Below are 17,133 nucleotides of genomic sequence, written 5' to 3' on the forward strand. Positions count from 1 at the left end.
AATTGAAACTGTGATTAAAAATCTTCCAACAAACAAAAGCCCAGGACCAGATGGCTTCACAGGCGAATTCTATCAAGCATTTAGAGAAGAGCTAACACCTATCCTTCTCAAACTCTTCCAAAATATAGCAGAGGGAGGAACACTCCCAAACTCATTCTACGAGGCCACCATCACCTTGATACCAAAACCAGACAAGGATGTCACAAAGAAAGAAAACTACAGGCCAATATCACTGATGAACATAGATGCAAAAATCCTCAACAAAATACTAGCAAACAGAATCCAACAGCACATTAAAAGGATCATACACCATGATCAAGTGGGGTTTATTCCAGGAATGCAAGGATTCTTCAATATACGCAAATCAATCAATGTGATACACCATATTAACAAGTTGAAGGAGAAAAACCATATGATCATCTCAATAGATGCAGAGAAAGCTTTGGACAAAATTCAACACCCATTTATGATAAAAACCCTGCAGAAAGTAGGCATAGAGGGAACTTTCCTCAACATAATAAAGGCCATATATGACAAACCCACAGCCAGCATCGTCCTCAATGGTGAAAAACTGAAACCATTTCCACTAAGATCAGGAACAAGACAAGGTTGCCCACTCTCACCACTCTTATTCAACATAGTTTTGGAAGTTTTAGCCACAGCAATCAGAGAAGAAAAGGAAATAAAAGGAATCCAAATGGGAAAAGAAGAAGTAAAGCTGTCACTGTTTGCAGATGACATGATACTATACATAGAGAATCCTAAAGATGCTACCAGAAAACTACTAGAGCTAATCAATGAATTTGGTAAAGTTGCAGGATACAAAATTAATGCACAGAAATCTCTGGCATTCCTATATACTAATGATGAAAAATCTGAAAGTGAAATCAAGGAAACACTCCCATTTACCATTGCAACAAAAAGAATAAAATATCTAGGAATAAACCTACCTAAGGAGACAAAAGACCTGTATGCAGAAAATTATAAGACACTGATGAAAGAAATTAAAGATGATACAAATAGATGGAGAGATGTACCATGTTCTTGGATTGGAAGAATCAACATTGTGAAAATGACTCTACTACCCAAAGCAATCTACAGATTCAATGCAATCCCTATCAAACTACCAATGACATTTTTCACAGAACTAGAACAAAAAATGTCACAATTTGTATGGAAACACAAAAGACCCCGAATAGCCAAAGCAATCTTGAGAACGAAAAATGGAGCTGGAGGAATCAGGCTCCCTGACTTCAGACTATACTACAAAGCTACAGTAATCAAGACAGTATGGTACTGGCACAAAAACAGAAAGATAGATCAATGGAACAGGATAGAAAGCCCAGAGATAAACCCACGGACATATGGTCACCTTATCTTTGATAAAGGAGGCAGGAATGTACAGTGGAGAAAGGACAGTCTCTTCAATAAGTGGTGCTGGGAAAACTGGACAGGGACATGTAAAAGTATGAGATTAGATCACTCCCTAACACCATACACAAAAATTAGCTCAAAATGGATTAAAGACCTAAATGTAAGGCCAGACACTATCAAACTCCTAGAGGAAAACATAGGCAGAACACTCTATGACATAAATCACAGCAAGATCCTTTTTGACCCATCTCCTAGAGAAATGGAAATAAAGACAAAAATAAACACATGGGACCTAATGAAACTTCAAAGCTTTTGCACAGCAAAGGAAACCATAAACAAGACCAAAAGACAACCCTCAGAATGGGAGAAAATATTTGCAAATGAAGCAACTGACAAAGGATTAATCTCCAAAATTTATAAGCAGCTCATGCAGCTCAATAGCAAAAAAACAAACAACCCAATCCAAAAATGGGCAGAAGACCTAAATAGACATTTCTCCACAGAAGATATACAGACAGCCAACAAACACATGAAAGGATGCTCAACATCTTTACTCATTAGAGAAATGCAAATCAAAACTACAATGAGATATCATCTCACACCAGTCAGAATGGCCATCATCAAAAAATCTAGAAACAATAAATGCTGGAGAGGGTGTGGAAAAAAGGGAACACTCTTGCACTGCTGGTGGGAATGTGAATTGGTACAGCCACTATGGAGAACAGTATGGAGGTTCCTTAAAAAACTACAAATAGAACTACCATATGACCCAGCAATCCCACTACTGGGCATATACCCTGAGAAAACCATAATTCAAAAAGAGACATGTACCAAAATGTTCATAGCAGCCCTATTTACAATAGCCCGGAGATGGAAACAACCTAAGTGTCCATCATCGGATGAATGGATAAAGAAGATGTGGCACATATATACAATGGAATATTACTCAGCCATAAAAAGAAATGAAATTGAGCTATTTGTAATGAGGTGGATGGACCTAGAGTCTGTCATACAGAGTGAAGTAAGTCAGAAAGAGAAAGACAAATACTGTATGCTGACACATATATATGGAATTTAAGAAAAAAATGTCATCAAGAACATAGGGGTAAGACAGGAATAAAGACACAGACCTACTAGAGCATGGACTTGAGGATATGGGGAGGGGGAAGGGTAAGCTGTGACAAAGTGAAAGAGCGGCATGGACATATATACACTACCAAACGTAAGGTAGATAGCTAGTGGGAAGCAGCCGCATAGCACAGGGAGATCAGCTCGGTTCTTTGTGACCGCCTGGAGGGGTGGGATAGGGAGGGTGGGAGGGAGACGCAAAAGGGAGGGGATATGGGAACATATGTATATGTATAACTGATTAAATTTGTAAAATAAAAAAATATATATAAAAAAAAAAAAAAAAAAAAAACTTACCAAGACTCAATCACAAAGAAATAGAAAATCTGAACAGACTTATAATTAGTGAGGAGATTGAATCAGTTATCAAAAATCTCCCAAAAAAGAAAAGTTCTGGACCTGACAGCTTCACTAGTAAATTCTAACAAACGTTTAAAGAAGAACTAATACCAACGATCCTCAAACTCTTCCAAAAAACTGAAGAGGGAACTTCCTAACTCATTCGATGAAGTAAGCATTAACCCTGATACCAAAGCCAGACAAAAGACACTGTCCTCAACAAAATATTAGCAAACAGAATTCAGCAACATATTAAAAGGATTATATACCATGACCAAGTGGGATTTATTCTTAGAATGCAAGGATGTTTCCACATAGCAATGATCAATGTAAATACTACAGATTAACAAAATGAAGGAAAAGACTACATCACCTCAATTAATGCAGAAAAAGCATTTGACAAAATTCAACACACTTTCATGATAAAAATACTCAACAAAATAGGAACGGAAGGAAACTACCACAACATAATAAAAGCCATATATGAAAAACCCATAGTGAAAATCATACTCAATGGTGAAAGACTGAAAGCTTTTCCTCTAAGATCAGAAACAAGGCAAGGACACCTGCTTTCACCACTTCTATTCAACACAGTAATGGAAGTTTTGGCCTGAGCAATACACCACAAAAATAAAAGGCATCAAAATTGGAAAGGAAGAAGTAAATTTATCTGTTTGTTTTTGACGTAGAAAACCCTAAAGACTCCATATAAAGGCTCTTAAAACTAGTAAATGGGGCTTCCCTGGTGGCACAGTGGTTGAGAGTCTGCCTGCCGATGCAGGGGACATGGGTTCGTTCCCCGGTCTGGGAAGATCCCACATGCCGCGGAGCGGCGGGCCCGTGAGCCATGGCCGCCGAGCTTGCGCGTCCGGAGCCTGTGCTCCGCGGCGAGAGGCCACAAGAGTGAGAGGCCTGCGTACCACAAAAACAACAACAACAACAAAAACCCCACAAAAACAAACAAACAAAACCTAGTAAATGATTTCAGCAAAGTAGAAGGATACAAAGTCAACATACAGAATTCAGTTGCATTCCTATACGTGAACAATGAACAATATGAAAGGGAAATTAAAAAAACAATTCAATTTACAATAGCATCAAAAAGAATAAGATACTTAGAAATGAACTTAACCAAGGAGCTGAAAGACTTCTACAATGAAAGCTACAAAAAACTGCTCAAAGAAATTACAGACAAATAAATGGAAACACATCCCGTGTTCACAGACTGGAAGACTTATTAAAATATCAATACTACCCAAAGTGACCTACAGATTCAATGCAATCCCTAACAAAATCCTAATGATGTTTTTTGCAGAAACAGAAAAATCCATTCTAAAATTCACAAGGAATCTCAAGGGACTCCAAATAGACAAACAATCTTAAAAGAAAAGAACAAAACTGGAAGACTCACATTTTCTGATTTCAAAACTTACTACAAAGCTACAGTAATCAATCCAGTGTAATACTGGCATAAAGATAGACAAAAAAATAAAAGGAATGGAATAGACAGCCTGAAAATAAACCCTCATAAATATGTTCAAATGATTTTTGAAAAGAGTACCAAGACCATTCACTGTGGGGAAAGCAGTCTTTTCAAGAAAATATGCTGGGAAACCTGGATCTCCACATGCAAAAGAATGAAGTTGAACCCTTACCTAACACCATATACAACAACTGACTCAAAATGAATCAAGGATCTAAATATAAGACCTAAAACAATAAAACTCTTGGAAGAAAACACAGAACAAAAGTGCCATGACACTGTATTTGGCAATGATTTCTTGGATAGTACACCAAAGGCTTAGGTAATGAAGGAAAAAATAGACAAATTGGACTTCGTGAAAATCTTGAAATTTTGTTCATCATGTAAGAGTATCCACAGTACCCTATAATATATCGAGAGATACATTATAAATATGGGATCTCAGTTGACTTGAAAGCCATCTGTGTTGCCAGGCTACAATGTGTCCCATATAGCAGTAAATTTTTCTTAATACTTCATAAAAGTGTCCACAATTTTAAAGGAAACAAAGAGAGAAAATCTTTAGCATATGATTACCTGTAAACTTCATTCAAAGCTAAACTTAGAGCAGTTTATAAACAAAAGTCCTATAAATGACACACAACTAACTACTCATTAAAGATTTTAAATTCTCCCACTTTGCCAAAGAACTAAAAGGTACCTTATAATTCTGAGAGATCAGTGAGACAACAAAGACACAACAATAAAACACAACAGACATTTCAGTTCTAAGAGACAGAAAACAATTACTGTAGTAGAGGTATCTATTCTAAAAAGGAAAATATCTTAGCAAAATATATAAAATAAAAATGGCAAAAAGTATTGAAAGCAATGATAAGATTAACAAAATCCTGATAGATAGCAATATGCTTAAATGTATTTTCTTTCATTAAATTTTTTTTTTTTTTTTGGTGGTACGTGGGCCTCTCACTGCTGTGGCCTCTCCCGTTATGGAGCACAGGCTCCGGATGCGCAGGCTCAGTGGCCACGGCTCACGGGCCCAGCCGCTCCACGGCATGTGGGATCTTCCCGGACCAGGGCACGAACCCGTGTCCCCTGCATTGGCAGGCGGACTGTCAACCACTGCGCCACCAGGGAAGCCCCATTAATACCTTGGATGTACCAGCATTTGACATTAAATCAAGAACATCTGACTCCTAGGTTCTAAAATAATTCTAAAAAGCCAGTACTAAGAAATTAAAATTTGAATGCAATGTTTGATATGCTGTTCTGCTTTGCTGGAGGTCAGGAAATGAGCATCCTTTCCATTTCATACAAAACTGGATTACACAGTTTGGTCCAGCATTATGAATTTTTAAATATTCCATAATTTTATTTTCCTAACATTATAGGACAGTGCTTTGTCAAGTTAACAGTGATAAAGTACCATTTTCTAAAACTTCCATTTTGTTAAGGATCAAAAATTTTGTAAAATACTATTTAAAAAACCACTGCGGCAATGTCCAATTGCTATAAAAATTTCTAAAGGCTTACTCTCAAGTCCTGTACCTTTTTCATTGCCAACTAGTCACAAATGGTCTGGAAATACATTTTTCAGTAGTGTTGCTTAAAGGAAGAAATGGTCATAACAAAATGAAACAAAGAAAAAGGATGTTTTCAAAAAAATGAAGACATAAAACCAAGTTTTTCTTAAAAAGCATCCAAATTTTAAGACTATATAAATATTAATATATAGTTTACCAAACTAATGGAAAAATGTTCATGAATTATCTATAGTTCAGAGTCATTAATATTATCACTTAAATTTTTTTAACTGAGTTGACATGGAGAACTTTTATTGCATAATTAGTTTATCAGATTCCTTATTTTTTCTTAAATTTATTTCTACTGTACTCCACACTTTCCTTTACTACAATAAAGTTTGCAGCAAAAGTTACATTTGTCAATGGTTCATGGAAGTGACTCACTGGGGTAACTACTGTAACTGGTTGAAAATGCGAATTTTCACTTACCACAGTCCAGGATTCCTGCTCTTTTGGCTCTAGAATTCCAGAATTAAAAATTTCTAATAACTGTTGAAGCCCTCCAGCAGCAACAAACTGTAAGCAATTGTGAGAGTAATGGTAAGAGGAAAGGGCTACATAATGTAGTAAAGATCTGCTTTTTGATTCAGTAACTGGATATGTGTATATGTCTGTGTGTGTAAGTAAAATATTATGTATCTTTCATTTAAGAAATTATTCTTTGATTAAATAACCAATATAATGTCCATACAATAACAGCAAACAACTAATTTTCAAGAATTTTTTAAAAGATTCTTATAAAAATCTATATACATATCTTTGTATTCCATTAACCATTTAATCCCAGGCACTGGGATGTCCTAACACAGTATTCCAATGAAGGAGAAAAAATAATGTGCTAAAAATAGGAGCACCCAAGCATTAATCTCAGTTTATTTATTACTGTGATTAGAGTAATACATAATTTTTAAACTATGCTTTATTTAAATGGTAAGTTAGTTTAAAACAATAATTATGGTAACTTCTTTTGGAAAATTAGAGATGAATTATTTTTACCAATACACTGCAAAACATATATGATCAAACCTTGCAACTCCAGGAATTTTTACTATTTTCCACTTGATCCTCACTTGAATCATCTGAATCTGGATAAAGATCACTATAACTTCCCTGTGGGAATGGCAAAAACAAATAAATAAATAAATAAATAAATAAGGAAGGGTGGCAGGAGAATTAAAAGATCTCGTACTCCGGAATTTTGCTCCAAAGAGAAAACAAACATTTAATGATAATAATGGAAAAGCAATTACCGTTGACTCTCTTCTTATTCTTCTGTTAGGTTTTCCCAGTGCTTCAATAATTTCCAGGGCATATAATAGCTTATGAGCACTCTTAATTTTGAGCAGTTCTTTCCAATTAAGTCCATCATTACACTTAAATTAAAAAAAGAAACACAGGTTTCTCCAACTTACCAAGAGACTCCCTCCAAAAAAAAACTAAAGAAAATGACACTATATAAAAACTCAAATTTTACATATATATTGAAATATGTTCAAACAAGTGAAGACCAATTATATAATTGGTACTAATCATATGCTTAAAACACCAATTATTCATTAAATTTTGTTAAAATTAATACACAACAGCAGCATAGGAAAAAAACTGTATGTTAACCTCCACAACAGTTGAGGTAATTTGCCATCTTCCCAATGAAAAACACATTGCAGCATAATTGAATGTGTGAACTTTTAAGGATACAGAAGCAGTACAGTGTGTATTTAATATTTATGTGACACCTACTCATTTAAAAAGTCATATACAAATACATAAACTTTAAAATATTGTTCTTTTCTACTCGCAATTTATGAAAGTGTTATTCACACTTAATGTGCATCCTTGACAACGATATTATTATTAGAGCTATAATGAGTCATCAACCACCATTTTCTAGGCCCATCTTCTTCACTTCCAAGTCATTTGAAATACAAGACCTTGAGAAATCACATAACAAATCATAGATAACCATTAGCATAACATTAGGACATTGTTTTTCCATTAGTCCTATAAGTGTTCTGTTGGTATCCCCACTAAGTAACTCCTTATTATATAGCTTTTAAAAATAATCTTTAATTTTAACAGACATCTTTACAAAGATATATAACACTTAATACGTGTGAGGTCATGCCTCTGGGAATATTAATATATATTAAATTTCTTTGACTCCTTTTTTCTCTATTTCTACCAGTTGACTTGTATAAGCAGCCAAAACAAGCACTGAAACAATGTCATTAAATCATAGGGTATTTTCTCTAAGTGTTACTTTTTGTTGTCAAAAACAAAGTGAGGGCTTCCCTGGTGGCGCAGTGGTTGAGAGTCCGCCTGCCGATGCAGGGGACACGGGTTCGTGCCCCGGTCTGGGAAGATCCCACATGCCACGGAGCGGCTGGGCCCGTGAGCCATGGCCGCTGAGCCTGCGCATCCGGAGCCTGCGCTCCGCAACGGGAGAGGCCACAACAGTGAGAGGCCCGCGTACCGCAAAAAAAAAAAAAAAAAAAAAAAAAAAAAAAAAAAAGTGATATTCAGAACATTAATATGAAAAAACACTAATATAAAGGCAAATTCACTGTTTTCTAAAGATAATTTTAGAGAAAAACCTTGCCTTGTATTTAAGCCCATATTATTCAACCTCACTAATAATTAAATATATGAACATTAAAATGAACTGGCACTTTTTACCTATTAAATGGGCAAAATTTTACTGAGGTTACCAGTCAACAAGCACTCTCATACACTACCAGTAGGAATGTAAACTGGTACCATTCTCCAGGGAAGTAAAAATATTTTGTGGACTTACCTGTTCATCTGAGATATTCTGGAATGCCATCAACATGTTAGGACATGTAGGAAGAAGCATCAGTAGCTCCCATACACGCCTAGAGAGGTTTTCTGCATGAAGATGAAGTTCTTCACATCTTAAGCTCTATACAAATAAGAGCAACTGCTTATCAAGACAGATCAGTTTTTTGAAACATCTAAACTTAAGTTTGATCTGCATAAAATCACTAATTATCATATTTGATAATATTTTTAAATCTTACTTTAAAAGTGAGAATAAAGCATTTGTTACACAGTAAATAAATTTATTCAATAAATTAAGTTATGTCAAAGTAGTGGTTTTTCAACTTGTTACTGAACACTTTTCTGGGAAAAAGTGATCTGCAAGTCTAGCCACTTTCCTCAGAAAAACTTTTCAAACAAAAGTGAAAATGTCTGTTTTATAAAGCCATCAAGTAAATTTCAATAAGACTATCATCTATTTCTTCCCTGCAGGTCACTATTCTATGAATGACAAAGACCTGTTAAATTAAATCCCTGACCTTACATTTGGGAAAAGAGTACACCTGTTTCTCTTCTTTCGCTAATCCACGCCTTCCTTATATTCCAGTCTCAGACAAGCAGAGATTAAGAGAAAAGCAAACAATTTTAAAGAACCTACTTTTTTCCATTATCGTTTGTTAAATTTGAACTCTCTAAGGTACTGAGATAACAATAAGCTAAAGAATATTACAGAAGGTATGTAAGAAATAGGCAAGTTTCTTTTCTTTTCTTTTCTTTTAAAATTAAAGCACAACCCCAAGAGGTAAACAAGCAGCAAAAGCTAAAGCAGCAAGTTTTGGAATTTTCCAGAGTATGAATTTGTATAGTATTATTCTACTACTAGCTGCTGTCATAATGATTCTGAGGTATTATACAGTGTAAGAGATGCCAAAGGAATCTTCTTACACATCTACAAAAAGTAATTTCGTTCTTTTTGTATAATGGTATAAAGCTAATATACTTTGAAGGCAAGAGAATTTTAGAGACAAGAGTTTCAAAGTAAACTTTGCTTTTCACAGCCCTGATGAAGAAAGAGAAGCAACCCAAGTAACACTTTTAGTTTATCTGGGGACAAGGCACTGAAAGTTCTTCAGTAAAATAAAATTCATTCCTTTGTAAACATCCAGTTTAAAAAAGAGAAGGTAGGGAGAGAGGGAGGAAAGGAGGAAGGGACTGAACTCTGTGCAAAAAATTATTTGAAGGAAAAAAATCTCCCAGGTGTACAAGACTATGTTCTACATTATGACTGAAAGGCCCTACAATATGGGTCATACACAGTGAAGATCCTTTATTCTTCTGGTAATCCTCTTAAAGACTGAACCGGTCTTGTACAACAAAGAAACCCCACACCACCAATGGCTTACTTGTCACCAAGTTCAATAATATAACTGCCTCAAAATGAATGCTTTCTCTCTGGTTTAGGCCTCACATGGACAATTACAATGACCTATTAACTGGCTCTTGTATCTCTGGTCTTTGTTTTCTCTAATATAATCCTCCACACTATCACCAAAACTTTGTTTCTGAAAGTCCAAAAAAGATCTCATTTTGTTGTTTTAAAATCTTCCATGATAACAGCCATCTATTTTACTAAGAATAGAAACCTCAAGGTCCTTTGTGGTATAGGTTACAATCTCCCTTTCCGTCCTTATATTTGAATTACATCATACACTCCCAATTTTTCAATCATGCCATTCACTTTTCTGTGACTCTGTAATGCTTCTCTTTCTTCTTTTATCAGCAGTTGGACCCAATTTAAACAACTCCTCTTTTACAGAAATCTTCCCCCAATTTTTGTTTCCTGTTTATGTTCCCATAACACACTGTATAGAACACTAGCACCCTCCTGGAAAACTGGGAAATTCTTATAATTATCTTTCTCTCTTTTAAACTGGCAATACATTGCTGACATGAAGTAAAAGGTTATTAAGTATTTATGGCATAAAATTTAACAGGTGAGGAAATGAAGGTTTATGGACATCTATTATTGATTATTCTGCTTGAACAAAAAGGGGATTTCTTAGGAATTTAAGAGTGTGCCACCACAAAAGAAACCAGGTTATGGGGAACAGATGACTCAATTTGGTCATTCATGACCACACACATTCTGGAAACACAGAAAGAAGCCACTTAACATTGTTGGGAAGAAAGAACAGTTAGCCTAACATAAGGAAAGTCATAAAAGCACCACTATTTTATGTGCCACTTGGTCTCAAAATAATGATTCTTCCAAGAAAGATGGTGCCCTGAAATAGAATGGCGGCAGTGGAAATTAATTAAGTGGACAACAGGTCAAAACAACATTACGCGTGGTAGATTGGATTATGAGTAGGGATAGACTCGGGTTCAGGAAGAAGAAAAACAGAGATGGCATCCAGGTTTCTGGCGGAATCCATTTGAATGAAGAAGAATGGATGCCTGTGGGACATCAAGTGGAAGCATCAAGTAAACAACTGGATGTATGAGTTTGGAACTCAGAGAAGAGGTTTGGTCTGCAGAACTAAGTTTGTGAGTTATCACTAAAAAGATGTTATTTAAAGTCAATTCTTCCTTGGACTAGTACATTAGGTTCCTTACTGCTTTTTCTATTCTTGCCAAACAAACTTAATACCTTTAAATCAAAAATCAAAACATATGTCTCTCTCTCTGCTTAAAATACTTCAATGCTGTCCACTTCACTTTGAGTGAACTGGAAATAGCTTGCCATGGCCAGTTTGACTCTGTTTATCTTTCCATTTCATTCCCCTCATTTTACTCTCCCACTACCTTCCAACTCTACTTACCAGCTCCCAAACAATTCCCAGACCTGCCTAACTCCTTCTTATATCAAGGGCTTCAGGAATCAGTTTACTTTATCCAGATCATTCCTCATCCACTTCATTTAGCAGGCTCCTTTTCATCCTGCAAGCTAAGATTTATATGGTCTCCCTCAGAGAAACCTTCCTTGACCAAATAAAATATAAACAGTCTATCACCAGTCCTTAATAACGGCAAGTCGTAGCAACTATCTCTACCTGAAACTATTTATCTGTTAGTTTACTTGAAACTATCTGTTGGGCATGTCAATTATCTGTCTTCCCCACTGGATTCAATGAAGGCTGAAACTGTCTATTTTGATCCTTGTAAACAGCACACCTGGGATATTAGGCACTTAAATAGTTAATGAATTAATAAATGGATTCCTTGGTTTTACTGCTTTTAAGAGATTACTGAGAAAATTATTTTCCACTCAACAGAAAGACAAAACAAGATTTTGTGAAAATGAAATGATATAGTCACCTCACTATCTTCAACTGCCATTTTTCCTGAGGGTGGTTTAAATGATGCAAGCATCTCTAATAAATCAAAAAGAGTAGTTAAATGAGGTTCTTGTAAAAGCAAAAGCATCGGAATGTTGTCCTTCTGAGGGGGTGGTAGGCAAGATGCTGGCAGCTGAACACCTTCCCCTTTCCGTTCTCTCCTTGGTGCACCCAAAGATACAAATACCATCTATAAAAACAGGAGCAACAGGGGGAAAAAAATCAACACATTAATTAGACATATCAAGTTTTTGGTTTAATAAATCTGTGAAGTAGAAAATAACTTCCCTTACAATTTTAACAAAAGCAGTAAGAACTGTTTTTGAACTGTATCTTCAACTAAACAACTACTGACTATAAGTCAACAGATGATTAAAACTCAAACCACATTTACGCATACCTGCATGTCCTTAAAACCAAGCTCATGAAGTGCTTTCTCATCATAATCTGTTGTTAATTCATGTCCAGATGAAATCATCCTGACTGGTCCCATAAGGCCTCCTTAAAAACAGAAAACATAAGTGAACTTTTTTATAAGAGTTAACTTACTTGCCAACATGAATACACAGTTATAGCAATTAATTCCACTGGACATTAAGCTTAAATAGAATTCTTGAGCACAGTAGAAACAGGGCGAAGCATACTTCTTATATTATTTTCTGTTGTCTGATGTTAGCCTTAGGCAGTAAAAATTACAAGAAAATCCTCCTTTAGCACCACTCTAATAAGATCAATTCCTGCTTGCTTGACAATATGAAAATTTTTACAAGTAAAAAACACTACAGAGGCTTCCCTGGTGGCGCAGTGGTTGAGAGTCCGCCTGCCGATGCAGGGGACACGGGTTCGTGCCCCAGTCCAGGAGGATCCCACGTGCCGTGGAGCGGCTGGGCCGGTGAGCCATGGCCGCTGAGCCTGCACGTCCGAGCCTGTGCTCCGCAACGGGGGAGGCCGCAGCGGTGAGAGGACCGCGTACAGAAAAAAAAAAAAAAAAAAAAAAAAAAAAACACTACAGAGCTTTCTGGGAACCTACAGCATTTCCCCTTAGCAATACATGCAGGAGAAACAGATTCATTAATGCCTTAGTTCACAAGTAACCAGCATGTATTTATAATGATCGAGTTTTCTCTTCCTTGTTATTACCTATCAACACAAAATAAAATAGATTATAGGGCAGAAAAAAAGTTCTGACAAGAAAAAAGATGAGCTACAACATTCTAGATTAAAGTAAACTCAACGAACTCAACAGACTGAGGCAATTCATTTCTAGAATGCTTAAGTCCTCTTTGCTTCAACTTCATTTCCCACCATCGTCCCTACCAAAATATGCTTTAGCCACCCAAACATGTTCTTTCTTGAAAGCATCAAGCATGCTCCCATCTCAAGGTCTAAGAAGCTCCTCCCCAGGAATGCATATGGATCATTCCCACAGTTCAAGTCTTTCATCAAATGTGAGCTGTAAAAGGCCTTCCTCCTAACTACTCAATCTAAAAAGCCTCATCTCACTATTAATCCCTTACTCTGCTTTATCTTTCTGTAAAGCACTTATTAGCATCTGATATTATATTTAAGTATCTGTCTCTCCCCCACTAAAAAAAAACCCAACCCAGTTCCACAAAGGCACACATGTATTCCCAGCATTAGAACAGCAGGCATTCAAATTAATTACTGTTTAATCCATGAAAAAAAATTTTTTTAAAGAAAATGCTTGATAGAGGAAGAAAGTTAACAAGCAAGATGATGAAATATATGATGAATAATTAAACTCAAATATTGTTAAATTTTATTAACTTAATGTATGAAAATTCCATTGGATAGGCACTATCCAACTATTTTCAGGAATGAGTGAAGCATGATTACTGCTTTCCACAACAACACATAACGTTTTAAAATTACCTTTTCCCTCCACTCAAGTAAGAAAATTCTACCTGAAAATATTTCAAACACAGGGAAGGAAAATGGGTTCCTACAGTAAGATTCATTTCAGTATTTTTCCTTAAATGTAACTGTTGTGTATGGGACTTCCCTGGTGGTCCAGTGGGCAAGACTCCGTGCTCCCAATGCAGGGGGCCCGGTTTGATCCTTGGTTGGGGAACTACAACCCGCATGCATGCCGCAACTAAGAGTCTTCATGCCACAACTAAGAGTCTGCATGCCGCAACTAAGACCCGGCACAGCATGCATAAATAAATAAAATTATATATTAAAAAAAGTATAATTGTTGTGTAGCAAAATTGCTAATTATTGTGTAGCTACACCTATGTTATTTTCCCTTTTTGTTATTTCTAAGCCTAGAAACCTTGGCCCTCCCAAAAGTTTGATAAATTTTCAATCCTATATCTTCTGAATTTTCCTAGAGTTTATTGTGTATATGCACGCACATGTGTGTATAAAGAATACTTTAAATTCATCCTGAACATGAGAGAAACAGGGTTTTTCTTTCTGCCCCTAAACCGAACATCTCATAAGACTATTTCTTTGCTATCTATTGTGATTTAATTAACACTCTTTATGAGATAATATTGTAGTTTTTAAATGTATAATAGCTAGTATTGAAATTCATCTATTATCCTTTCAGGTTTTCCTCTCAGAACTTCTGATATTGTTTAGTTTATTCACACAGTTTATTATTCAGAGTAGTTTCATCCAATTTAAAGTAAAAATTCATTCAGATTTAGGTAAAATATATTAAGAAAGAAATTAACTTGGCATCTCTATAATATTTTATATAGAGATGCTAGGTATAATCACTTATTCAAGTGTTCATTTACATATCTCAAAGAAGTTTTATTCTCACATATTCCACAAACACGTCACATTAAGAGTACCCTAACTAGGGACTTCCCTGGTGGTCCAGTGGTTAGGTTCTACCACTTTCACTGCCACTGCCCTAGGTTCAATCCCTGGTCAGGAACTAAGATCCCACAAGCCACGTGCAGCAAAACAAACAAACAGGTATCCTATGTTTTTTAAATTGCTACAAAACACTTGATTTCTTTCGTTTCCTATTCATCATTATATTACCCTCAAATTATCACTGAGTTCCCTCTTCTGATAGTAATGTTTTATCCAAATCACTTAAAATTAGTGCTTAAGAAAAACATGGGCTACTAGATGAACAGAAACTCTATATTAAACTTTTAATACTTCAGTAGACTTTTATTAATAAAATTTCTTTTCTTTGTTATTGAGATAATCTAATACAATCTATGACTGTTCATCCTTTTACAATAGTGAGATAAAACATCCTTAGTCGTGATGTATTGCTAAGATAATATGGAGCTGATTTGCTTCCCAGTTTGTTAGAGACCCTAAGCATGCACGACTTTGTTACAAAATAGAACTAAGATGGCTAGCAGTTTATCTAGGATTTTGGGCTCTATTTGATATGTGAATTAGGCCTACATATTGTGTACATAACGTATCAACTTTCAATTATAATGGCTGAATTGGTTTTTACAGTTAACTGAGCAGCTTTCTGCTGCTCAGTTGTTTTTTTTTTTTTTTTAGTAGTACGTGGGCCTCTCACTGTTGTGGCCTCTCCCGTTGCGGAGCACAGGCTCCAGACGTGCAGGCTCAGCGGCCATGACTGACGGGCCCAGCCGCTCCACGGCACGTGGGATCCTCCCAGACCAGGGCATGAACCTGTGTTCTCTGCATCGGCAGGTGGACTCGCAACCACTGCGCACCAGGGAAGCCCTATCTTCTACTACTTTTGAGAGGATCTTTTTTAACCTAAGAATTGCTTATTCCTTAACGGTTCTCAAAAAAGTTGCTATCTTTAAAAAATTTAGTATCTTTTTTTTTTTTAATCAATTCATTTTTTGGCTGCATTGGGTCTTCACTGCAGTGTGCGGGCTTTCTCTAGTTGTGGTGGGAAGGGGCTATTCTTCGTTGCGGTGCATGGGCTTCTCACTGCAGTGGCTTCTCTTGCTGCGGAGCACAGGCTCTAGGGTGCATGGGCTTCAGTAGCTGTGGCACATGGGCTCTACAGAGCAGGCTCAGTAGTTGTGACACACGGGCTTAGCATCCACAGCATGTGGGATCTCCCCGGACCAGGGCTCGAACCTGTGTCCCCTGCACTGGCAGGCAGCTTCTTAACCACTGCGCCACCAAGGAAGTCCCCCAAAATTTAATATATTAATGCAATGAATGTTTCAAAACAAGAAAAGGAAAAAGAAATCTTAAAAATTCTTAGGTTATGATGATATATTAAACAACACATATCTAATTTTTATCCTCTGAAGCTGCAATAAAGTAAATTTTAAAAATTTTACAAACATTTGACAGGGAAAAAAAGAGAATAGATAATAGTAAACAAGTTTGCAAGCTGGAAATCAAATGCACTTACAGTAACCATCAAGACCTCAAAAAGATAAATCCTAAACCAGACACAAATTTATAATCCATAATCTGACTTATACTGATTTGGCACAGGAACAAGATCAACACCTGACAAAGGAGAGAAAGAGAAGAGGGATCGAAGGGGTAGAAAGAGAAGGAAAAGAAAAAGAGAGAAGAAGAGAAAAAGAAAAGGAATAAAGGAAAAGAACAGCACCTCAGTGATCTATGAGACACTAACAAACAGACTAAGATACATTTAATTAGAAGCCCAGACATTATGGCGAGGGGTAAGGAAAAAGAAAAAAAATATTTGAAAAAATATATAATTTCTGGGTTTCCCTGGTGACGCAGTGGTTGAGAGTCCGCCTGCCGATGCAGGGGACACAGGTTCGTGCCCCGGTCCGGGAGGATCCCACATGCTGCAGAGCGGCTGGGCCTGTGAGCCATGGCCACTGAGCCTGCGCATCTGGAGCCAGTGCTCCGCAACGGGAGAGGCCACAACAGTGAGAGGCCCGCATACCGCAAAAAAAAAAAAAAAAAAAAAAAAAAAAATATATATATATATATATATATATATATATATATAATTGCTAACCTTTTTCGAATTTGATAAATGTTATAAATACACAACAGACCCAAGAAGCTGAACTAAACCCAAGCTGCATAATACAAAAACACAACAAGGCACATTAATAGTCAAACTGCTGAAAATCAATGTTAAAGAAAAATCTTTAAAACGAAGCACAGTTAAAAAGACACACTGTATACA

At 36.3% G+C, this 17,133-nt stretch overlaps 1 protein-coding gene across 4 annotated transcripts in view; it reads right to left on the bottom strand.

Moving 5' to 3' along the window:
* USP34 (ubiquitin specific peptidase 34) overlaps positions 1–17,133 on the bottom strand; it is a 243,180-nt gene that overhangs the window by 82,304 nt on the left and 143,743 nt on the right. For all 4 annotated transcript variants that reach the window (XM_060117859.1, XM_060117860.1, XM_060117858.1 and 1 more), the window contains 6 exons: positions 12,424–12,524; positions 12,004–12,213; positions 8,702–8,827; positions 7,158–7,280; positions 6,934–7,017; positions 6,337–6,423 (listed from right to left, as the gene is read on the bottom strand). In XM_060117859.1, coding sequence (XP_059973842.1) covers positions 6,337–6,423; positions 6,934–7,017; positions 7,158–7,280; positions 8,702–8,827; positions 12,004–12,213; positions 12,424–12,524 — 731 coding nt within the window. The remainder of the gene's footprint in view (positions 1–6,336; positions 6,424–6,933; positions 7,018–7,157; positions 7,281–8,701; positions 8,828–12,003; positions 12,214–12,423; positions 12,525–17,133) is intronic.

This window comes from Mesoplodon densirostris, chromosome 14, assembly GCF_025265405.1.
Source record: "Mesoplodon densirostris isolate mMesDen1 chromosome 14, mMesDen1 primary haplotype, whole genome shotgun sequence".
Classification (NCBI taxonomy): domain Eukaryota; kingdom Metazoa; phylum Chordata; class Mammalia; order Artiodactyla; family Ziphiidae; genus Mesoplodon; species Mesoplodon densirostris.